Source organism: Ictalurus furcatus, chromosome 23, assembly GCF_023375685.1.
Source record: "Ictalurus furcatus strain D&B chromosome 23, Billie_1.0, whole genome shotgun sequence".
NCBI classification, from domain to species: Eukaryota; Metazoa; Chordata; class Actinopteri; order Siluriformes; family Ictaluridae; genus Ictalurus; species Ictalurus furcatus.
Window position 1 is genome coordinate 13,941,137 of NC_071277.1, and position 26,187 is coordinate 13,967,323.

General features: G+C 41.2%; 1 protein-coding gene across 4 annotated transcripts; it reads left to right on the forward strand.

The window, feature by feature from the left end:
* On the forward strand, positions 1-24,146 carry stx17 (syntaxin 17). Of its 4 annotated transcripts, none has more exons than XM_053611956.1 (8): positions 1-182; positions 885-1,087; positions 3,537-3,602; positions 11,847-12,066; positions 12,150-12,262; positions 12,365-12,415; positions 16,944-17,137; positions 22,708-22,942. In XM_053611956.1, the coding sequence occupies exons 2-8, from the start codon at positions 929-931 to the stop codon at positions 22,799-22,801; spliced, it is 897 nt and encodes a 298-aa protein (XP_053467931.1). In that variant the 5' UTR covers positions 1-182; positions 885-928; the 3' UTR covers positions 22,802-22,942. The 4 variants fall into 4 exon arrangements, with proteins under 4 accessions (XP_053467931.1, XP_053467927.1, XP_053467929.1 ...); XM_053611952.1 differs by having other exon boundaries at positions 23-182; positions 16,944-17,030; positions 22,710-24,146; XM_053611954.1 differs by having other exon boundaries at positions 34-250; positions 16,944-17,030; positions 22,710-24,146.
* The last annotated feature ends 2,041 nt before the right edge of the window (positions 24,147-26,187 follow it).

Consider the following 26,187-nt stretch of genomic DNA (forward strand, 5'->3'; position numbering starts at 1 on the left):
AAACAACAACAAAAAAACAGTCCTCATGGTTCCACTTTGCGACTTGTTTCTAGGACGGACAGATTTGAGTGATGCACAAGGAAGAAGAGAAGTCAAAAAACCTATTTACAAACAGAAAGTTTTTGACGACGAGCAAAAATATAATCAGCTGTAAAGCTTTTTACACCGAAACGTTTTTTTAGGTGAGAAAAAGTATTTCAGGTTTCTGTGAGGAGCTGTCAACAAGCGAATGAATGTTTTTCGTCATTAGGTACAGTCTCTTCGGTCTGAAGCTCTGAGCTTTCTAACTAGCTAGCCTGACTTAGTGTGCGAATCCTAAACGCCCCACTACTCCCTATATAAGCGCACTATGTATCGGATGTAAACTAATGAACTGTACGCCCTATCTAGTGCACTCTGTGAGGTGTTTAGGATTTAGCTTTTAGCCTTTAGCCTTTGTGAAAGCAACCGTCTCTAGTCACCTGTATAAGAACAGCTGGGTTATAGTCAGGTGTTATAAAGGTGTTTTTTTTTTTTTACACTCATTTAGATGTTTAATAGCGTTATGCGTGAATTATTATTATTTTTTTTTAAATAATTTAGTGAAAAGTTAAAATTAGTTTAAACAACAATAATCCAACTAGGCCGCAAAACTGCATTTGGAAGAGAAACTGAAAGCAAATAGACTGAAGCACAGATTGTCCAATTACACAAATACAAATTATACAAAGGACAGACGAGAGAAACATAAGTTTATAGTTTTTAGAAACATGGCAAGTTAGTAGAGCATCACAGATTTGAAATCATGAATGCAGCTGCCTATAAAGTGAATAAAATTCTTATTCTAATGCACAAGCCTGATAGTTTCATTGTCAAGCTGTTGATACTTGTCTCCCTTCTTTCAGGGCATCAATCCTCGAGAGTTACACTATACGCCTAGGATGAGTTTATGATTGAACCCGTGACCTTTCGGAGAGATCGAACCATGGCAGATGAGGAGGGCAAGCTGACGCTGCGGCGTCTGGAAGCGCCCATCCAGAAGTTCATTAAAGTGGTGATTCCCACTGATCTGGAGCGCCTTCATAAGCACCAGCATAACATAGAGAAGGCACGCACACACACACACTTACAGACATATAAGGCACATGGACATTGCTCTTGAGTGGAAAGGAGTATGGGCATTTTATTAGACATATGCATATACAGGTGCATCTCAAAAAAATTTATATTGTGCAAAAGTAATTTTTTCTGAATTTCATTCAAAAAGTGGAATTTTCATATATTCTAGATTAATTACATATAATGTGAAATTTTTCAAGCCTTTTTTATGTTTTAATCTTGATGATTACGGCTTTCAGCTCATGGAAATCAAAAATCCAGTATCTCAAAATATTAGTATAAAGAATTTATAATACAGAAATGTCGACCTTCTGAAAAGTATGTTAATTTATGCACTCAATACTTGGTCAGTGCTTTAATCCTTTTGCATAAATTAGTGCATCAATGCAGCGTGGCATGGCGGTAATCAGCCTGTGGCACTGCTGAGGTGTTCTGGAAACCCAGGTGACTTTGATAGTGGTGTTCAGCTCGTGTGTATTGTCGTGTCTGGTGTCTCTCGTAGATTCTCTATGGGGTTCAGGTCAGACAAGTTGGCTGGCCAATCAAGCACAGTAATACCATGGTCAGCAAACCAGTTACTAGTAGTTTTGGCACTGTGGGCAGGTGCCAAGTCCTGCTAGAAAAGGAAATCATCTCCATAAAGCTTTTCAGCCGATGGAAGCATGAAGTTCTCTAAAATCTCCTGGTAGATGCTGCATTGACTCTCGACTTGACAACTTCGACTCTGTACCTCTCCACTCTTCCTCCAGACTCTCGGACCTTGATTTCCAAATGAAATGCAACATTTACTTCCATCTTACCCAGGATTGTGGTTGTGTGTACTGAACCAGACTGAGAGATTAAAGGCTCAGGAAACCTTTGGAGGAGTTTTGAGTTAATTAGCTGATTAGAGCTCTTCTCAGGTCGACGTTTCTGCATTCTAAATTCTTTATTCTTATATTTTAAGATACTGGATTTTTGATTTCCGTGAGCTGTAAGCCGTAATCATCGAGATTAAAACAAAAAAGGCTTGAAATATTTCACTTTAGGTGTGGTGAATCTAGAATATATGAAACTTCCATTTTTAAAATTAAATTACGGGGAAAAATGAACTTCTCCACGATGTTCTAATTTTTTTTAGATGCACCTGTTTGTGGACAACGAAGAAGAGTGTGACATCATCCAAAATGCAGATGACAGGATGAACATAATTAAATTCCTAAAGTTGTGCTTACATTTTATTTTCCACATTCTGCTTTCACACCAGCAAGCAACGAAGCAGCAGTTTGTATCACAAGCCATGTGACTCCAAACTCCAAAATCCAAACTAAAGACTTATCAGACCAGCCTCGTGCTCTGGGTTTATCCGATGTTCCCAAATTCTCAACTTTCACAACTTTATTATGAATTATTATACTATTACCAGTGTTTAGTTAATTCAATGGTATTTGGTGCTCAAATATGTCATAAAAACATATAACATGGCTTAATATGTTTTTTTTTTCTCTGTCTTATCACGATATCAAAATACTAGGAAACATCCACAGTTGATTCAGTTATTCCCATGAGAAGTCTGCATTTTGCAAATTGTTAATGCAGTTAATAGGAGGAAGAAAAAATACAACCCCCCAAAATAAGGGATAACAGTCAGGGTTTTGCTGTTATCTCCTTAAAACAAAAGAGCACAAGCTTCTTTTACCTCTCAACATTTTCAGTGATGCTCAGTGTCATACTAATGAGAAATCCAGTATAGAAGTGGAGCTAGCACGCATTGGACTCAAATCTATAGAATGCAATGCAGCTGTACGACGCATTTGCACCCAGTTATGGTTGAGACGTTGGGAGAGTGGGCTTGATGGTGTTGATAGCGATGTTAGCATGAAAGTTGAAGCTTTTGAGCTGATCCGTTTGAGCCGAGTGTACAGATGAGGAGGAGATGGAGTTGGAAAGCCTAAAGGACTAAAGCTCTGCTGCAGTGGTTGCGTTTATGTAGAGATAAAGTAAGAGCTAATTGCCACTGGTGCCACTGTCAGCAGGTACACGATTGGCTTTGTGGGTAATGTAGGAAACCATTAAATGAATTGAAAATGGACCAATATGTTGAGGAAACCGAAAACTCGGAATTTCATCACAAAATAAATCCTGGACGCTATTGTTGATCACATGCTAATTATAATGATTACTGTGCAAGTCTGCAGGGTGGATTTTTCCTGCAGAAAAATAAACAAGTTAAATCACAGCGTAGCAGTTACTGCACACCCGCGAGAGACAAACTGTGAGCTCCATGAGTAGTAGAACCACTTGCTGCTCAGCTCCATGCTTGGATTGTATTCTGCTTCATTTAGATGAAAGTGTTTACAAAATAAATGGACGTAAATGAAAATTCCTGTAGGTAATGCCGTGGCATACAACATATTGATGATTACTGATCCGGGATTTATTGTGTATTTACTCTGCAGTTCCACAGAAACAGCCAATGGGACAGACTGCACCAGGAGCACATCAATGCTAGTCGCACTGTGCAGGTATGATAAACACACCACATATGCTGTTCCACACTGTACAGAATGCACTTACTGTCCGGAACCACACACACACGTATCATACAGATTGGACCACTATAACACAGTTTGACCTACAGCATGTTATGATTTGAATTCATGTTATCAATTGCACGTGTGCATATATTCCAAGAATGTATAACCTAGTATTTGATATAATACATGTGCCCCCCCCAATTGCTGACTGGAAAGGTGTTTGGAAATGACCACACATTCATGCCACTGGGACTGTACAATCTGAAGAAGGTGAATGGTGATGCCTAGGTAGCATCAGTGCAGACCTTTAGATCACCCCCCCTGTAAACCAATGAGATGAGAAGGCCACCACCCAGTGGGCCAACCTCTTTTTAGACAAGGGAGCACCGGGGAGGAGTATATGGGCATAACTAGGAATGCCTGCCTCTTCATGGAATGCTATTGTGATCATTAGCTTCAGGCAGAAACACTAGGTTTTACCACACATGCTCCAGAATCTTCTGCCCATCCACATTTGCAAGGCAAGGTTATTGCCCAGGAATACAGTTCTCCCACTCTCTTTTGAATTGAGTGCTATGAAAAAGGCAGTCTTTAGAGAGACCTACTTCAGTTTGCCTTCCTGTGTGGGCTAATAAAAGTCTTAAGGGACTCCAGTATAAAGGTGAGCTTCCAAGCCAGGCTGTTGGAGGAATGTGGTGGACAAAGTTTATGAACCCTCAATAAGACACCATTCATGGTACTGTGATGTGTTGGTCGCCACACACACCTTCAGCACAGATGGTGACTTTCCGTTGTCTAGCAGTCTCTGTAGGACGGCTAGTGCTGCAGGAACTGGATCCAAACGATGCACGTCATTCATGAAACAGTTTCCACATGATAGCATACAAGGCCTGTGTACCAGGGACTCCTGCCTTCAGCAGTGTCTCTTGGACTGCTGGGTGGCAGTCCTCAACGGGCTTTTCACTCCAAGGGTAACCTGGCTGAGGGTAACACATTTTTCCGTCCAACTGTAGCTGCCAAAGCATTCTGTCCACTAGTGAGAGAAGCAGCAGAAATCAAATCTTCAGAGCCACTTAAGGGACTCTGTGGTCTCCTCTCTGAATTCTTTGCAATGTGGGCAGAATCAACATTAGAGTCAAAAATGCATACAGTAGACAGTGAGGCCAGTTGTGGGCCAGTGCATCCTGACCTAGTCGACTGTCCAGCCATGCGATTGAGACACACAGTTGACAGTGACTGTATTTGGTCAACCTATGCAATGCCAAACTTTTACTAGATCTGGTGCACCCATTTTGCGTGCAGACACCATGCAACTGCCCTCAGTTCCAGCTGCTTGATGTGCTCTAAACTCTCACTTGGTCTTCACATGCCTCTTGATCCTCTGTCTACCACACTGCCCCCCGGCCAGTGAGGGCGTCATCTGTGGTCACTATCTCTCTCCAATTGCGCACCGTTCTCAGACCACTTTCATGAGAACATCCTTATGTCTCCAGTGAGTTAGCGCACTGCGAGTCCCAGTGCCTCAAGAACAAAGTGAACATAGTTCAACCGCCATGGATCCATGACTCCTGGGCCTTGTATTATTTAATCTATAAATGCTTCCCCTAGGTGGTGTAATTAACAAATATATCATTTGTTTACAATTGCAGCTATATCGCTCTTTAGCACATGATGCCTAAAATTCTATTGAGTCCTTGTTTGACCGTACAGTAGACCATGAATGTCTCATAACCTCCAGCTATTAAACTCAGATAAGATTTAAGTTATGGTTAGTGGAAATGACGCACTTGTTTGTCTAGACTCCTTGTCTATAAAGGCCAACAATTAGGTCTAGACATTTTTGATAGCCATATATTGATTTTAAGATACAAATCAGTAATGTCTGTGAGACAGCACACCATCACCCCTGCTACATTTGAAAGTTTTAAACATCTAGATTTCCTATTTTTAAATTTCTTCTAACTTCTGATGGTACGACACTTGCACATACCTTTATCAACTTGATGTCTGAACTATATTACTCCCCAGTTTTCACTGTTGTGTTCAAAGCTGACCTGCGTAATTCTACTTGGAATTAGGCTTGTTCGAAATAACGATATTATCGACCCTGCAGGATATTACGCTGCCATATCTAATGACATTTATCACAGATTATATTATATTAACAGATCTGGTAACCATTACGCATTTTGTGCGGGAGTGCCGCAAAACATCGGAGTACATTAGTAGAGAGTGAAGGGCTAAATGCAATGTGGCTTCTGAGCCTCTTAAGGGACTCTGTGGTCTCCTCTCTGAATTCTTTGCAATGTGGGCAGAATCAACATTAGAGTCAAAAATGCATACAGTAGACAGTGAGGCCAGTTGTGGGCCAGTGCATCCTGACCTAGTCGACTGTCCAGCCATGCGATTGAGACACACAGTTGACAGTGACTGTATTTGGTCAACCTATGCAATGCCAAAATTTACTAGATCTGGTGCACCCATTTTGCATGCAGACACCATGCAACTGCCCTCAGTTCCAGCTGCTTGATGTGCTCTAAACTCTTACTTGCTCTTCACGTGCCTCTTGATCCTCTGTCTACCACACTGCCCTCCGGCCAGTGAGGGCGTCATCTGTGGTGACTATCTCTCTCCAATTGGGCACCGCTCTTTTGCCTCTCTTGCTGAGACAAGCCCACATTTCTGACTGTGGAGTTTAATTTCAGGCTGATCCTTAATTCCAACAGGCCCAAGAGGGCTACGGTTGCAGTTAACAATCTGAGCATCCTCAGCTGGAACTGGAAATAGAAACATCCCCAAACTGGATTGGTGATCGTGTTAGCATCTACCACACTGGGATGACAGGGTGCCTAGCATTCTCAATGAATCTAGAGTCTAGTCTTTTCTACCTATAGTGGCCAGTGTAAGTAATTTCAGGTCATTTAACCAATATAATCTTTCAGTGAAGTACAGTGGAATGCGAGTAATGATATCATTGCCATAACGCTTCATTATATATTGCTGGAATCAAGTGCTACTAATATGGCACTGCCAGTCCCAGTGCCACAAGAAGTGAATGTAGTTCAACCGCCATGGATCCATGACTCCTGGACCCTGAATTATTTAATCTATAAATGCTTCCCCTAGCTGGTATAATTAACAAATATCATTTGTTTACAATTGCAGTTATATCGCTCTTTAGCACATGATGCCTACAATTCTATTGAGTCCACGTTTGACTGCACAGTTGACTATGAAAGGTCTCATAAGGTTTATATGTATGATGTTGTTGTGTTTGTTTTTCTACGCACCCATGGTGGAAACAAATTTCCTCTTTGAGGACAAAATAAATTATCTATCTATCCATCTATAACCTCCAGCTATTAAACTCAGATAAGATTTAAGTTATGTCTAGTGGAAATGATGCACTTTTTTGTCTAGACTCCTTGACTATAAAGGCCAAAAATAATTTTTTGATATATTGATTTTAAGATACAAATCAGTAATGTCTGTGAAACAGCACACCATCACCCCAGTTGTTTTTTTTTTTAAGTTTTAAATGTCTAGATTTCCTATTGTTAAATTTCTTCTGATGGTGAGACACTTGCACATACCTTTATCAACTTGATGTCTGCAACACTTTCTTGTCTGAACTATATTACTCCCCAGCTTTCACTGTTGTTTTCAAAGCTGACATGCATCATTCGAAATAACGATATTATCGACCCTACATGATATTACACTGACATATCTAATGACATTTATCACCAATTATATTAACAGATCTGGCAACCATTACGCATTTTGCGCGGGAGTGCCGTAAAACATCGGAGTACATTAGTAGAGAGTAAAGGGCTAAATGTTTGGTGATGTTTGTGGTGGACATTGAGGCTGTGAGTGTGTGAGAACCAGGGGCAGGGGCAGTGGTGGCTCAGTGGTTCAAGGCTCTGGGTTACTGATCAGAAGGTCAGGACTTCAAGCCCCAGCACTGCAAAGCTACTACTGTTGGGCCCTTAACATTCAATTGCTCAGTTGTATAAATGAGATAAATGTAAGTCGCTCTGGATAAGGGCATCTGCCAAAAATGCCATGAATGTAAATGTAAAGCCACAGACAGAGACAGCGTCTCACTTGTTTTTAGTCCACTAGCCCGCAAATGTTTCTTTTGGTTTTATCTGTGGAAATAAAACCGAGTGGAATAAATGCCACCCATTCAGCAGCACTCTCTTCTGACTCATCATTGTGAAGGGAAAAGACCTGAAAACATGGAAATCACCCCAAAGTGGCAGCAAGTTTACCGCACTCCAACCCTGGAGCACTCAGAGAACGGGGGCTCCCCGACTACGGTCTGGAGGCGGAAATCAGGAAAGGTAACACCTGGTATGAGTTATAGCTCAAAAATCCACCAAAAGAGCAGTAATTTTTTTTCCCAGTTAAACGGGAGATGAGCCAATTTACATGTGAATCTGGAAGGATTTGTGCCTAGAACCTGATTGAGGGTTCTTCAAGAGGGATAAACAAATGACCCTTTTTTTTTTTATGTAACACTCAGAGGAAAGTGCATTCCGGCCCCTTCCTCATGCAGGAGCTCACAGACACCCATGAGTGCCTAGTGTCACTGTGAGTGATCGTGGAGAAGGAGTGTGTCATCCCTCCCACACAGAGAGTGGTCTCCTGGCCACGTTTCAAACTCGTGATCTCCTGAGGATGCAACCTATCTAGTATTTTAACTTGTTCCACAGAGCTGCAAAATTCTCCAATCTGATTGGTCAGAAGGTGTTTCATTCCGGGGGGGGGGATTGCACTTACTTTTAAGTGAGTAGATGTTTATTAAGCATTTTTGGAAGGAGTCTCCAATGGCTGTGCTTTCTAGCGGTCATATGCAACTGTGAGGTTTTGCAACCCATTAAAGTCGTGAAGGGCTTTGCAGATTCTCAGAAGCACGACACACTTCCTTTTATGTCTTATGAACTAAAAAAAGATGCTGAGGAACCGTCTATTTATACCTGATATAATGTAAGTGTTAACAGGAACTTGTTTTACAGATGTTCCATAACAATAACTTATAACATCCATAGCAATAAACCTCTTTTAAAATTGGAAGGAAAAAAACAAAAAGTACAATGTGGTGTTCTTTAATAAATAAAAAATAGTAATCATTGGCAAATTGCTGCAGGATAAGAGGAATAAAACACTGTGGGGTGTACTGATAGATAGAAAATGATCATGTTCGCATCTGGCCGCATTACAGCACCATGTATTTGATTCTTTTATTATAACGGCTCGCCCCATCATGTTTTACTCCTTCTTTGTTTTATTTATTTATTTATTTAAAATTATTATAACCTATTATAAATGTGCTGTTAAGAAAAAAAAAAAACACTGTAAACTTTTTAAAGTGCTAGCCATCAACGATACACTTGATCATTACTAATTTATATTGTGCAGTCTGCAGGCTTCTGCTGTAAAAGAAAGATTGTTATCCTTTCTCGGCAACTGTATGTTGACAGGTAATGCGTGTAACTCCCTGGTGTGTTCCTTGGAGTGTGAGATGTTACTCTTGTGCCTTTTCTCTGTTCGAAATGGGCTAGACAGGCATGTAACCCGGTGTTAGAGTCTCTTAGAGTCTGTTCCAGGTGGTCAGGGAACAGGCGTGTAAGGTGTGTGTGTGTGCGTGTGTATGAGTGCGATTGTGGGCGTGTGTTTGGTATTGGTTGTGACCTTGGCACCTGGGCCGTTTCCTCTAGAGACCCCAGAGAGCTTTCCTCTGTCTACCACTGTAGGTGTATGTGGCGTATATGGCTGACGACACACACAGATATAGTGAAGATACTGTTTAAGTGCCTCTCTGGAGAAAGAGAGAGAGAGAGATGTTGATGCAGTTCTCGGCACGTGCACACGTGCGAGAAAAATGAAAAGCAAAGTAAGTGCGTGTGCACGTATTAGACACTTACCTTTCGACCCCCTACTTGAGATTCTTGTCCATATGTCATTTTCTTAATGTGTGTGTATAGTACAGTATGTCTTTGTAATCGAACAGCGCTGTGTGTGTGTGTGTGTGCTAGTGCACATATGACTTTAATGAGAGCACTAGAGTGGAACTGTTTGATTGGACTGCTGTTGACCCTTGACTTCTTGGCCTGAGGCTGTTGGATTGATCTGTGATCGCCATGATGTTGTTGGGGGAGTGTGTGTGTGTGTGCGCGCATGTGTATGTGTTAAAAGGATACTCCAGCATTTTCCCACTATTTTTCCACTCTATCTATCGCTATCTAACACATCTGTAGTGTATATGCGTCTACCTACATAACGTTCAACACGTTTCTTTTCACTGAGAAAGAACAGAAAGCCCATCAGCTCAAAACTCCCCTGTACCAGACGTCTAAGGGCAGTTAATGGGGCGGTCAGTAGATGTTTATGGACAGTATATTTTCCTACATCTTCCTAAAATCAAAAAGGGATTTGCACATTTAAATCTGTGTAATTTATCATTCCGGAGATGGGACTGATTTTTCAGATGGAGAGATTTGATTATTATTAAGGTAGTCCTTCAAAGTAAGCGCAGAAGCGTGTCAGTTTCCACCTGAGCGCGCACGGATATCACAACACCTTCAGGAAAACATAAAAACCCTGGAGTTGCTTTGAACTATATCGCTTCAGTGTTGGAAAGTTGTGTAAAAGAACCTTAGAAGCTCTAAAGTTGACCAGTGAGATCAGAGACCTCTTGAAATCATACTTCAACCATATGAAGTCACTAAAAGAAAATATCCTTGGAGAGAATCTGTGCGCCAAAAAAAAAGGAATTTATTCGGTAAATGTGTTTCCGTTGTAGTTTATGCACGTCATCTTATTGAATAAAAATAATGTCCTCCTCAATTGAGTGCGTACGTTTTTTCTGCACGTTTTGCAGATTTTATTCGTATCTAGTGTTTCCATCCAGTGTTTTTTTTTTTTTTTTTTTTAATTACATTTTATATATGCGATATCTGAAAATTCACATACAAATACGTGGATGGAAACATAGCAAGCTATTACAAGCTACTTGTGAAACAGCATTTTATAACATTTCATTGTATCGGTGTAGTAACAAGCTGTTTAATAGGGTGGAACATAGTTCAGGATGATGTCCAAGTGTTTGTGAATTATCTCATGAATATCTGCTGCTGGTGTCAGGTTTACGCAGTAGTATTAGCAGTAGAGAATAAAAACTAGATGACTGATGTTTCCTACAATGCTAACTATAACAGGGCAGAAAATAAATAAAAAAGATAGAGCTGTGGGGGAAAATACACCATAATCAACCACTTCAATGAAATTTAAAAACCCATAAAATACAAACAGGGCCTTTGCCTGATATACCTGAAATTAAAATGCATAACGCACTGAATATAGCTGAAATTAAAATGCATGATACAGCTGAAATTAAACCTGCTATAGCTGAAATTAAAATGCATAACGCACTGAATAACACACCAAAGACACTTGTTCGACACCAGCCAGCTTGTGTCCACGTTCTAGTTAAAACACAACGCAGGGTAAAGGAACACACGTCTGTCGAAATTACACACACCATGAGTGAACAGAGGTTGATGGACTTGGTCTTGCCCGAATTTAACCACATTTGAAACGTAAAAAAAATAGGAATGAGCACATCAAACACACTTCCAGAGATGGGACTGCGTTATCATGAGTTCTCTACATGTAAAAAGTGTGCTGGGTTAAAAATGTAACCCAGTTTGGGTCATTTCTGTAACCCTCTGCTGGGCCATTGGGTTAATTTGACCAAAAATGACCCCAAAATTGATCCATTGACCCAGATGCAGGGCTTTGAATACATTTTAATGATTAAAAATATTTTTTAAGAAATGACTGGGCTTTAATTTGACTTCTGGAATATATTTAGTTGTTTGCTATAAATTTATTTTAGCATCTTTTTCAAGGATTACAGCTAGTTTGCTACACGACATGCGTAACATTTATTTTATATTATTCTTTAAATTATGTTTAATACATAAAACTGAACGGTTAATGCAGTATTTATTTTTGTTAAACCCCTTGAATTAAAGCTGAACGTCTACACTTCAATCACATCTTGATCGCTTCATTTCAAATCCATCGTGATGGTGTACGGCGGCGAAGTTATGAAATTGTGTTGCTGTCCAAATACTTCTGGACCTGACTGTATATCAGACGAAGTGGGTAGACCGTGCATGTTAACATTCTCTTCTGTTCTGTTCTGTTCTCTCTCTGCAGCAGTTGCGCTCTAACCTGCGCGAGATGGAGAAGTTGTGCCAGCGTGTCCGCAGTTCCGAAGCACCTGCGCTGGAGAAACTCGTCCAGCCAATCAGAGAGCGCGCCTCGGTCGCCACTCAAGACTTCCTGCGGCTTCATTCGGACTCTGTCAGTCACCCGGGGCCACACCTGGAGCAGACCGACAGCACAGACACTCACGCAGTCTCCGACTCAGCATATAGTACGTGCGTGACGTGCGTTATGGGTTCGGGAGATGTCATCAGTGGTTTTTTTGACGTTGCTGTGGAATGTGCTATTTTTCAGGTGAAGAAGAAGACGTGGGCGGGGCCGAGTCACCTGTCACTCAGTTCCAAGTTCATTTACCCGCCATTCCAGCTGAACAGAACGCCGCGGAATCCTGGGACTCGTTAGAAGAGGTGCAGAATACACACACACAGACTGTGGAAAACGCAGTAACATCTATGTCTCAGTGTAATGAGGTTGTGTGTGTGTGTGTGTGTGTGTGTGTGTTTCCTCAGGATCTATTGGAGCTCAATGGGTTAGTGAATGAGTTCTGCTCCCTCGTGCATGTGAGTATCAGCTCCTCTAAACTGCTGTCAGTATTTTTTAAAGTGTGTGTTTTAGTGTGTGTGTGTCTGTGTGTGTGTGTGTGAAGGGTTTGATAAAATGTAGTGACAGAAACGTTAAGGGTTAGCAGGAGCTGTCAGACAGACAACCTCTTGTCTTCTGAGAGCCAACAAGAAGGTATTGATCCCATCAAAGTGGGCACGTGTGTGCGTGTGTGTGTGTGTGTGTGTGATGGAGCAGAGACACAGACGTCAGTGACAGTCCGTCAGCCATGCGCTAACCAGCAAGGATTAATGAGAATCTGGACGATCTACTCGCCATTATCACCCACGTGTATACACACACACACACACACACACACACACACACCGTACATGCTCTGTTTAAGTTGAAGCTCTATATTGGCCAGCCTTCAGGAAAATAAAGCTGCTCTGTTTTCTGTGTAAAGTCAGAATGATTACTGTAAAAAGTAACCGTTTCGATTCAGTAGCTTAGTCATTTTGCGTTAAAGATAATAGATTAAAGATGAGAGATTTTACGTTCGACTTTACATCTATCGAGTCTCATGTATCAGCCTCGTAGTAAAGTCGTTGTACGCGCTTTTGTAACCCAAACCGAACTAAACATTTCCGCTAAAATTCCCGGTAACTCTGATTTTCTTCATACTCACGATGTGCACGCCGATCGGCCGTAAATTACCGAGCGCGTTCAGGGAGCAGCTGATTTGCATTTAGTGACGCCCACAAAACTCCATAAAAGGTTAAGCTCGTGAACAAGCTTTTACAGGGTGCCATTTCTTTTGTTCAAAATGAACTTCTGAATTTACAGATTCATGTTATTTCATTAATGTGAAATTAACAACAAAATTCTCGTTAAGTCACTGAAATGAATAAGCCGTTTAACTGTGTCGGCGTAATCCGTATATAAAATTGCAGTAACTCGTCGGCAGTTGTAGGATCTGAAGCTGATCAGTCGAGGTTCGTATCTCAGGGGCTCTCGTTAGATAACAGTGTTTTTTTTTTGGATTTTCATGAATGTATAAGATAACCTTTTTTGAGTCCCTCTTTGGGGGGGGTGGGGGGAAGTATTCAAGCAACATGATCGTAAGAATCGCACATCTCTTGTGTAAATGCTCTTGAGAACGATTTATGAATAAATATGTGCGTGTCACTGAGTTGTTCATGAAAGCTGTAAAACAAACCCACGTGTGCGCACAAACACAAAATAGCTCAGACATATAGAGCCGAAAGTGCACCCTGGAGGGGTATGTGTGTGTGTGTGTGTGTGTGTGTGTGTGTGTCAGTCTTCTCCTGGGTGTCTCTCCAGGTTGAGAGCAGACGGTGCTGATTAGTGCATGGTCCTAAGAGACTACGAGAGGAAGAAAGGAAGAGTTCATAGAGATCGGTGTAATTAGTTTAATAAGGTCTGCTAAATCTCACTAAGCACTTAAAATGTTTATTCCGATCATAATTGCTTAAAATGGTTCATATTTGACTGCAATTGTGACGCAGAGTGAACATTAGATGATCATACATTGGGAGTTTATATCGCATGTATATTTTTCATAAGGAAGGAAGACCCAGAAAAGGCCAAATCATGCAGTTATTATTTTTGTATTATTAAAACGTTCACGTTTCAGAATGGTTCAATCCCAAATGGCTTCCTGTGCACTGTATATGCTCACTACGTAGGGTGTAAGATAATAATTATAGGTGCTACCTGGTTAAATCCAGTTAAACAAATGATACAAAAATATCATACTTGGTCATTTATTTATTTATTGAGGAAAATGATCCAGTATTAAATATCTGTGAATGTCAATAGTATGTGAACAGTATCGGTTTTGACCCCCTTGTGCAGCAATAACTGCAACTGAACGCTTCCGGTAACTGTTGATCAGTTGACCTGCGCTTCGACTTGGTCACGGCACGTTTAGGTCATTCCTCAGTACAGAACAGCTTCAACTCTGGGATGTTGGTGGTTTGTAGATATATAGAAAATGACTTCTAAAGGGTTCACAAACTTTCAAGCATCACCGTATGAAATATCACTTTCAGTGCAAATACTTTGGTCATTTTTTGATATTGTGTTATATGTGAAAATAAAGTGCGCTGTACACGAGATGCGTTTAGTTAAAGGCCATTTTCTCTTCCTCATTTCCATAAAAGAGTCATCTTAGCCAATCTGATTCAGATTTTTTTTTTCTATTTGCATTTTCTTGACAGAACAGGTGGGTGTGTGTGTGTGTACACATGGGTGTGTGAATTTCTGATGCGTCTGCAGGTTTCTTTTACACTTCCAGGTGTGTGTGTGTGTGTGTGTTGAGGGTGTAGGATGTTGGAAAAAGTGTGTGTCTGACCGCAAACATAAGCTTTGCATCGGTAAATAGCGCTCCCTGAGTGTCACAGCCCCCCCATGGGTAAAGGCTTTGTGCTGACTGACAGCAACACTCGGTACAACACACACGCAAAAACACATACTCGGGTGGAAAATACCTTAAAAGACTTGTATGCAGATTATGAGGGGCAGAGATCAGGAGAAATACTGTAGCGTGTGTGTGTCTGTTTAAGTACACACACACACACACACACACACACACACACACACACACACACACACATTTGGCTGGGTGCTGATATAATCTGACCCATTCTGGAAATTACCTGAAGACACATCTCTAAAAGATGCCTCTATCAAATACATACTATCAATTAGTTCTGAAATAGTTGAAAACACACACACACACACACACACACACATACGCACACACAGCACAAATAAAGGCATAAAATAAAGGATTGCAGGATGGCAAATTAATTCAGATTTAACACTACACACACACTGTGAGTGTGTGGTTTCTGTGTGCAGCGATTACTCTGAGCTCACGCTGATTGAGACAGAGAGACAGCTGCCACTCTTTGAATATTTCATAAGGTTTCTGACCGACTCCCAGCCCCCTGGCCCCTCCAGTCCCCCCTCCTGCCCCAACACACACACACTGCTGGTGGTGTGTCTGTGGGGTGTGGGTGTGAGAGCAGGGCCAAGCTGTGTGTGATGGGGCAGGAGGGGGAGATCGGTGAGTGATATCGCTGTGGCTTTGTTAAGTGTGTTATGGGTCAGACCTGGGTTTAGTGCAGACTGAGGTTAAACAGATGTGTCAGGAGGGAAAAGCCCCTGTGGTTCATTCTAATTTGTATAAATTATTGATGTATATTAGTCATAAGTCGTGCTGGGTGATAGGACGATATGGTTCTGATATTGGGATGAATTACAATGCGATAATGTTTTCTGTATGTCAGTAACACTGATACTCGTATTGGCGCTACATGAAATATATATTTTGTGCGTAGTGTTCGCATGAACATGCCATTCTCAAATCATTAAACAAAAATCTATGTGGAATAAGTAATAAATTACTAAATAAAGTGGCCCGACGTTAAGCGTAGTTACTGTTACCAGCCAGAAATTCATTATTTATATTATGAACTATGTTTCATAATTGTCATTTACCAAAAACAAAGTGTCTCTGATACTACAGATTATATTTAGTAAAGAACGACGTGCCGTATCTATCCTTTCATCGTTCTATTTAATGTTGTGGAATATCCGAGGAGCAAACCATTTAGTTCCTGCACCTTAGTTCCATGCAGTTTATCAAGAAACCAGATAACTAAAATTCCCCTTTCCTGAAGACTTCCCCATACAAAGCACTGAGTCCTTCCATTTGTGTTATATAACCCTCTCCTTATAGGAAGCTTAACAATATCAATGATTACATGTTTTTTTTTTTTATTATTTGTTAAATTGTGTGTGTGTTTTTTTTTTTTAATAATCTGATAATTAGACTTTGAGATTTTGCTAGAACTGCCATACTCTACCCTACCAGAACTAAGTTATAGAAAATGAAACACTGTCTGACCAATCACAATCCAGAATTTCGACAGTGCTGTGGTATAATGTCCAGTAAAGGTACACATTTTATTCTCATAAGATGAGTCAGTTTTCCAAAAGAAATACTTTTTTTTTTTATTAATGACATTTTTAAATTTGGGGGTGTCATTTATAGCATATGCAAAGCATACTGTCTATCGTTATAAGATTATACATATATATATATACATACACACACATACATACATACATACATACATACATATGTATATGTATATATGTGTATGTGTGTGTGTGTATATGTGTATATATATATATATATATATATATATATATATGTGTGTGTGTGTGTATGTATATGTGTATGTGTATATATATGTATATGTGTGTGTGTGTAGATATATATATATATATATATATATGTGTGTGTTTGTATGTAATATGCATGCAGTATACATGCATATAAGGTGTAATATTTTATATTTTAATATATAACACCCATCTATAGGCTTTAGCCTAATGTTAATGTTTGTGTTAGATAATTGCTTGTATGTATGGGATTGAGTGTGTGAGAAACATGCATGAGATTTGTTTGCATTTCCGAAGTCCATAACTTTATCTTCTACCGTCTCGTCTCAGGCTCAGCAGGAGAAGATCGACAGCATCGAGGCCAACGTTAGTGCGGCGTCGACTAACGTGGAGGAGGGAACACGCAGCCTGGGGAAGGTGAGGAGAGAGAGGCAACTCCCGCTGGGGGATCGATCTCACTCCAGCCCCCTGCTTCAGCCGAGGCCTAGCAACTCCATCGGGTCATCGATCCACACCGGCGTGCAAGGAAGTGGCAATTAAGAGCATAAGGAGGGCGGAAGAGGGCGGGAGGAGCGGAGAACGGGGGGAGACGGAGGCAGAGAGGGTTCGCAGGGTTGGTAAAAGGCGTGCAGCCAAGGGAATCGATGTGTGTTGTGTTGGCCTCTCGCAGAGAGTCGATGAGTGTGTGACTGTGCGAGTGAACAGAGGTCTAAAGGGTGGAAAAGAGTGTCTAAAGACTGCTTTTGAGCTCCAGCTGGGGGTTCAATACACATGCACGCACTCACACACACACACACACACACACACACACACACACACACACTGGAGTTGCAAGAACAGTGAGAAGAGGAGAGTTAGAACTGAAGTATATAGTGTGTGTTGTGTGTGTGTGTGTGTGTGTGTGTGTTGTATTGATCCAGTTAGAACTGAAATATGTCGGTGTACAGAGTTGATGTGGTTCCATTAAGTACTGTGTTTCAGTTGTGTGTTTAAAGTGGCTTCACTTCTGGCTCAGCTGAAAGGAACAGGAGGAGGTATATGCACACACACGCCCACACCCTATATACAGTCATGTGAAAAAATAAGTACACCCCATGGAAATTACTAGTCCAAATATGTCATAAAAGCCAACAAACATTTGATCTTCTTATAAAACAGTGCCTATTAATAAAGGTGATACAGATTTTTTTACATTTTACATTACAAAATTAACATTTTGTAATAATTTTCATGATAATAATAATAATTTAAATGAACAAAAAACAGATCAGTCACATGGAAAAAGTAAGTACACCCCTACATTTATCACATCTTCAAATCCATAAAATTAGAATCAGGTGTTCAATATTGGGTGTCAGTGATTAGAACCTGCTCAGGGAGTACAGGTGGAATCTGTTTTATTTATACCCCTCTCATATCTAGTTTCTGGTGTTCCCTTTGCTATTGAGGTGTGTGGTGTCATCATGCCAAGATCTGAGGAGTTCTATAAGGCCTTCAGAAAAAAGGTTGTGGATGGCTATGAGTCTGGCAAGGGATTTAAAAGAGCTCCAAATTATTTGAAATACATCCTTCCACTGTAAGGAAAATAGTGGCGCAGATTTCAAACAACTACCACTTTTGCCAGGACTGGACGACCCAGCAAATTCAATCCAAGAGCAGACCGTCTGATTCAAAAAGAAGTCTCAAAGAACCCCAAAATTTAATCGCAGGATCTGTTAGTAATTCTTGCAACTGTTGGTATCATAGTGCGTGCTTCTACAATCAGAAAGAGATTGCACGAATTTGACCTGCATGGGAGGCGTGCCAGGAAAAATCCATTGTAAGACTACAGTTTGCCAATGAGCATATAGGCAAAAACCAGGCCTTTTGGAATAATGTGCTCTGGACAGGCGAATCAAAGATAGTGCTGTTTGGCCACATTAACAGCAGACATCTTTGGCGCAGACCAAAAACAGCTTTTCAGGAGAAGCACCTCATACCATCTGTGAAGCACGGTGGTGGAATTGTTATGGTTTGGGATGGCTTCACTGCCTCAAGGTCTGGACAGCTTGCATTAATTGATTCAACTATGAATTCTGCATCATATCAAAGAGTGCTTGAAGATAATCTGAGGCCATCTGTCCGAAAGTGACCTTTCAACAGGATAATGATCCTTAGTACACCAGCAAATCCACCAAGGAATGAGGCAAGAAGAAGAAATGGAGGGTTATGGAATGGCCTAGTCAAAGCCCGGATTTGAATCCTATTGAAATGTGGAAATGGGCAGTACATGCAAGAAAACTCTCGAACATCTTACAACTGAAAGAATATTGCATGGAAGAGCGGTCACAAATTCCAGCAAGCTTGGTGGACAATTATGCAAAACGCCTAGAAGTAGTTATTTCTGCCAAAGGGGGCAATACTAGCTTCTGAGGCCAAGGGTGTACGTACTTTTTACCACAAAAGAATACCACTTCTATTTACAGTATCTCACAAAAGTGTGTACACCCCTCACATTTTTGTAAATATTTCATTATGTCTTTTCATGTGACAACACTGAAGAAATGACACTTTGCTACAATGTAAAGTAGTGAGTGTACAGCTTGTGTAACAGTGTAAATTTGCTGTCCCCTCAAAATAACTCAACACACAGCCATTAATGTCTAAACCGCTGGCAACAAATGTGAGTACACCCCTAAGTGAAAATGTCCAAATTGGGCCCAATTAGCCATTTTCCCTCCCCGGTGTCATGTGACTTGTTAGGGTTACAAGGTCTCAGGTGTGAATGGGGAGCAGGTGTGTTAAATTTGGTGTCATCGCTATCACACGGCCTCATACTGGTCACTGGAAGTTCAACATGGCACCTCATGGCAAAGAACTCTCTGAGGATCTGAAAAAAAGAATTGTTGCTCTACATAAAGATGGCCTAGGCTAAAAGAAGATTGCCAAGACCCTGACACTGAGCTGCAGCACGGTGGCCAAGACCATACAGCGGTTTAACAGGACAGGTTCCACTCAGAACAGGCCGACCAAAGAAGTTGAGTGCACGTGCTCAGCGTAATATCCAGAGGTTGTGTTTGGGAAATAGACGTATGAGTGCTGCCAGCATTGCTGCAGAGGTTGAAGGGGGAGGGGGGGGTCAGCCTGTCAGTGCTCAGACCGTACGCCGCACACTGCATCAAATTGGTCTGCATGGCTGTCGTCCCAGAAGGAAGCCTCTTCTAAAGATGATACACAAGAAAGCCCGCAAACAGTTTACTGAAGACAAGCAGACTAAGGACATGGATTACTGGAACCCTGTCCTGTGGTCTGATGAGTCCAAAATAACCTAATTTGTTCAGATGGTGTCAAGTGTGTGTGTGTGGCGGCAACCAGGTGAGGAGTACAAAGCCAAGTGTGTCTCGCCTACAGTCAAGCATGGTGGTGGGAGTGTCATGGTCTGGGGCTGCATGAGTGCTGCCAGCACTGGGGAGCTACAGTTCACTGAGGGAACAATGAATACCAACATGTACTGTGACATACTGAAGCAGAGCATGATCCCCTCCTTTCGGAGTCTGGGCCGCAGGGCAGTATTCCAGCATGATAACGACCCCAAACACACCTCCAAGACGACCACTGCCTTGCTAAAGAAGCTGAGGGTAAAGGTGATGGACTAAACTCTATTGAGCATCTGTGGGGCATCCTCAAACGGAAGGTGGAGGAGCACAAGGTCTCTAACCTCCACCAGCTCCGTGATGTCGTCGTGGAGGAGTGGAAGAGGACTCCAGTGGCAACCTGTGAAGCTCTGGTGAACTCCATGCCCAAGAGGGTTAAGGCAGTGCTGGAAAATAATGGTGGCCACACAAAATATTGACACTTTGGGCCCAATTTGGACATTTTCACTTCGGGGTGTACTCACTTTTGTTGCCAGAGGTTTAGACATTAATGGCTGTGTGTTGAGTTATTTTGAGGGGACAGCAAATTTACACTGTTACACAAGCTGTACACTCACTACTTTACACTGTAGCAAAGTGTCATTTCTTCAGTGTTGTCACATGAAAAGATACAATCAAATATTTACAAAAATGTGAGGGGTGTACTCACTTTTGTGAGATACTGTATATTTCTGCTGAATAAATGATTGAAAAAGCTAATATTCCTTGTGTTTTTTTTTTTCAGGTATATCAACTTTATTGATAGGCACTGTTTCAAAGACGATCAAATGTTTGCTTCTCCAAATATGTCAAAAAAGCCAACTATTTCCATGGGGTGTACTTATTTTTTCACATGATTGTAGCTCACTTTTTAGAAAAGAGCTCTTTTCCACTGATGTAGTAGTTTGGTGTTCACGGAAGAGGTGAGTCTTTAGGCGTTTTTTGAAGATCGTGACAGATTCTGCTGTCCGGATTGAGGTTGGAAGTTCATTCCACCACTGAGGGACAGTCATTTTGAAGGTTCTGGAAAGGGACCTCATGCCTCGCTCAGGAGGCACTACCAGGCACCAGTCGCAGGTTGCGTGAGGGAACATAAACTTGAAGGGGAGTGTTGAGGTAGGGGGTTGCTGTTCCAGACAAGGTCTTATACGTGAGCAACAAGGGCTTGAATTTGATGCGATCAGCTTAAGGAAGCCAGTGGGAGGGAGATGAAGAGGGACGTGACATGGGTTCTTTTGGGCTGGTTGAAGATAAGGCGTGCTGCTGCATTCTGAATCATCTGAAGGGGTTTGATGGCACTGGCTGGGCGGCCCGAGAGTAGTGTGTTGGAATAGTCCAGTTTTGAGCTTGGACTAGTAGCTGTGTAGCCTTTTCAGTGAAATACGGTCTGATTATGTTCTCAAAGCAGTAGAGTTAGAGCAGCTTGTGAAATCTTCTACATGTGATATTTATGTCATGCATTAGGAAACCCTCATATCTGATACATCTGATTGCATAATGGCTCGGCTGTTAAAGGTTTACCGGATATAGTCAGTGTCAGTGGAAAAGGGGTGTCAGAGTTGCATCATGGCTCATCAGGTGATTCGTACGTAGTTCTGCTTTTCCTCTCTCTCTCTTCCTCTCTCGTTTCCTTCCCCTCTCTCTCTCTCTCTCTCTCTCTCTCTACTGGTGGTGTTGGTAATTAGGTGCTTCTGAAGATGGTGAGATGAAAAGATGAGAGGAGAATAAAGGTGCCATTTGATGGGTGCCTCTGCCTTAAAGTTAAACATGGATGAAATTAGCTGTGTGTGTGTGTGTGTGTTATATCCTCATTCTAATTAGTGTTTTGGCTGATCGTTTTCTCCTTTCACCCGATATCACTTAATGTAGCAGCTCAGGTTTGATCTTCAGCCATCCAATTCAACCTTACTTTATTGAGTGAGATATAGTGTACATGCGCGCGCGCGCACACACACACAAAAACAACCCATGAAGTCTTCAGCTATAGTTTTTGACAGACTGTCATTGATGGCTACACCTAAAAACCACGCGCACACACACACACCTACAGAAACCTGATTACCTATAATGAGCCTTTGCTGGTTCAGAAATCTGAATGATCCCAATAGCTGTTATTACGTTCAATCGGAAGAAATAAAAACGTATGCAATATTTCTCCGAATATAGTTTAGAAAATAAGATTTCCTAGCTCAGGTTACCGTCAGTGCATAGTTTCACACGTTCTGTCAGTGTCTCTGTGGGTTTCCTCCCACAAACAAGTCCGTGGTTTGAAGAATCTTAAATTGCCCCTAAGTATAAATGAGCGTATGAATGTGTGTGTGCATTGGTGTGTTCCTGCCTCACACCCGGTGTTCCTGGGATAGATTCCAGAACCAAGATAAAGCTCAAGATAAATGACTAAAAATAAGATTTTGTCACTCTACACTAACGTTGAGGCAATATCATGCGTGAGAGACTACAGTTAATGCCGTCTCAGGAATATCCAGGCATTGCCTGTGTATTTAATGTAGATGAGCTGTATGGAGTCATATCAGTAAATAAAAAAACTAAAACAATATTCATATTTAAATTCTATACAAGGATTTCTCAAATGAAAAGTAATGCATTCTTGATTAAGTTTTTGAATTAAAAAAGTAGTGGACTGACTATTGTGTACACTACTATACACTTTAATCTAATGGCGCCCCTGCGTTTGTGTGTGTAGGCAGCGCGTTCGAGCCTGGCAGTGTTGCCTGTAGCAGGTGCAGTGATTGGCACCGTCTTGGCCGGTCCACTCGGATTACTGGCGGGATTTAAAGTGGCCGGCGTGGCAGCCGCAGTGGGAGGAGGCTTGCTCGGCTTCGCTGGAGGAAACCTCGTCCAACGCAAGAAGAAAGAGAGAGTGGAGTCGCAGCTTCAACGACTCAACACTAAGCAGGGACACGAGCATGTGCAATGACACCTGCTTTTGGTAGGGAGAGCGGAATCCTGTACCGACACATGTTTCAATCACCTCAACGCTGGTATTTATACTACACTTAAGAGTATTAATGCTCCTCTCTCAACTCAGTTGCCTTGAATAGACTGTTTTTGCACCAAAACAACCATTTCCAAAGAGTGTGTAATAGTATATAATATCTGCGTTATTGACGTGACTGTGCCATATGGCCGTGGTAAAAAAAAATAAATATCAGAGGTCTTTTATTGATCGAGGTTGTCCAGTTCGCAGACGTCAGAGATCACCAGGGTGTCATTGGTGTCGGGGTTATGACTGATGAGCTCGAGTGCAACACAAATTGTACACTGAAGTGTGTGGCTATGAGCAAGGAATCATTCGCTAAAATCACGCAAATATGAGACAACAATAATAGTCAAATAATCACAAGTAGGCCTGTCACGATTTTTGAGTTACGATTAAATCATTCGTTTGTTTAAATCAGATTACATCACGGTAACACCATATTTTAACTCTTCTCAGTGAAAAGTTTTGATCTGTGAACTATTTGCAACTGTTTTCTTATTGAACTTGTAACGTAGCCATTTTTTACTAAAAACTTGTAGATGAAGAGAATGTTACATTACTTGACTTTACATTTCTGCTGTAATACAGTTTCATGTACCTCAGCAATACGTTTTGTACATTTCTTTTTTTCAGTCCAAAAAAACAAACAAACAAACAAACAAACAACCAACAAACGTAAACAGAAGTTCAATTTGCATACGAATAGCTATTTCTAAATCAGTTGAGCGACGACTGTGCATTATTACACTACAGTTATGGATATATGTGGCATAAAGTCGGCAGTTACATTGTTAATCATCAGTTTTATGTTAGTGACAGGCCTAATCACAATATTTATTTAAATGGACTCGCACTACAGAGCCGGTCTTCACACAGGGTTCGAACGTGCGCTTGAACTCCGCACTATTTAAAGTGTGAAATGTGCTTACACAGATTTTGCAAGAAAGACATCAACAACCTCCAGACATCTCAAATTTACACCAAATGATAAGTAACAGCATTGTTTATAACACGTTTAGCATTGCAGTAAAATTGTGTAAATAATGCGGGTAGGTAACTAACATTGTTTCAGAGTGTTCAGAATCAGGATGTAACATAATACAATTTATTACAGTTGAAAAGTAAAAGCTAAGCTACTGTCGTTTGTTTAAACCCAGTCATTAATGCCGAAACCATCCAATCTATTTACGCTTAAAAGTCTATTGAGCCATGTAGAAAGTTCTGGAAAATGAATTAAACCGTGTTCAGTAATGTTCATGCTGGGATTTGGATTTTTTGAATTCTTGCTCTATTTACGAATACTAAGGAGTTTTGCCGTCCAAGTACAGAAACGTGACGTACTAATCTGTGTTTTTAAGTCGATTTTTACATATGTACATCTTCGAAACGGTGAATTCAGCATCGTGTTATTTCTGGTAGAAATCATACGTTAGTATCGTTACACGTCTGCGGTGGTAACAGTATATAAAAGATTGACGGAGACACTAACATTTACGGAACGAGGCTCCAGTGTCGGCGCTTTGTAACAGTCAGTACGTTTTCCCGCTACAGGAAAGTCTTCACGACTCCTTTGTGACATGACGAGCTGTGGGGTTTTTTTTGGGTCTTATTAACTTCCGGAGAGAGAAAAACTTTTAGAAAGAGAGGCTGGTGAGAGAACGACATTTTATAGCTGCTATAATGTAAATGATAACTAACTTGTCTTGTAGACAAAAAAAAGTAACTATAAATGGATAAAATAACATTCAACAATAAATTGAAATGTGAAATTGTTGGTCAATTGCTGTGGTATAAGTAGAACAAACTATGCACTATGCTATTATCGGAAAAGACCACTCCTCTTGGTGCGTCAGCATGCACACCAACAACGCATCGTTGATTTTTTCTTCTTCTCTTTTTTGGTGTGTTTTATTCTGTACTGATTGATTTAGGATATTAATGAGACGCTGACTCCACTCTCGATTCCACCACCGTAGCTGTTTTTTTTTTTTTTTTTTTTTTACCCCCAATGTCCAAGCATCTCAACTCTGTTTTGAAACATTTTCCACAGTGCAATTTTGTCAAACGTTCAGATCATATTACTGACGAGGATCTCGCCGAACTCTGGAGCTTAAAAGCTTGACGTGAAGCTGCTTTAGGGCTTTGATGACGAAGGCCACCAAGAAGCCAAATCTAATACAGAAATCAATTCACAGTGGGGTCTCCTCAAGCACAAACAAAATTTCAATGTTATTTGATTAAAGTCCTGTAGGAACCCGGGGAAAAACTGAACAATGACCTTTTTGGCTTTTTATCGATCCTTGTATTTAGCAGAGAATAAAATGGAATTGTTTACAGCTCGGTGCTGGCTGGAGTTTGTTTGTATCTTTAATGTGCAGAGTGGCTGGATGCTAAGATCATAATAATAATAACAATAATAATACATTATTAATATAAGTTTATAGTTTATATTTAGTAAGAAGTATGTATGAAGACAAGTCTCTCTGTCAGCATGAGATCCTTTTTTTATTTAACTTATTTTTCATTTTTTTGACATTTGAAACATCTGATGACCCCAAGCTGGGGTTATGTTTTTTTGGGATATTTGGGGAAGCCCCACAGAGACACAGACCTGATTTGAGCTACATGTTATCCCCCTACGCCTTCCGCGCAACACACACAGGACTTCCCCTGAGTGTGTGTAGATGGGCAACTGTGTCAGCTGTGTGTGTGTGTGTGTGTGTGTAGATGGATGGAGCGTTTTCGACTGTATGAAGGGAGGGAGGGAGGGAGGGAGGGAGGGAAGGGTTGGGGGGTTGGGTACAGGGGGGAAGTCCCAGTGAAAACACTGACCCGACTCGTGTCTGCGTCCCAGACACCCCACGCTTTCCACCATCACGCAGAATGGAAAAGCAGACCATCCGAGCGCCTGGTGCGTGTGTGTGATATCATATCGACTGCAGTGACGGCACGGGTTTCTGCCGTGGGTGGGATGACGTCACAAAACATCAGCGCCCACCTCTCGCCACTTCCACTTTCCTCAAAGTGGGCTTCGAGTGTGAGTTTTACCAAAAGAAGTCTTCAGAACGTTCCTGAATGTACACACGAGTGCTGCTGAAGTGTGAGTCACTGTTTCCATGTCAACTTCCTGCCACGGTTAAATACACTCCTTGATCTTCAAGATTAATTAGAGTGCAAAAGG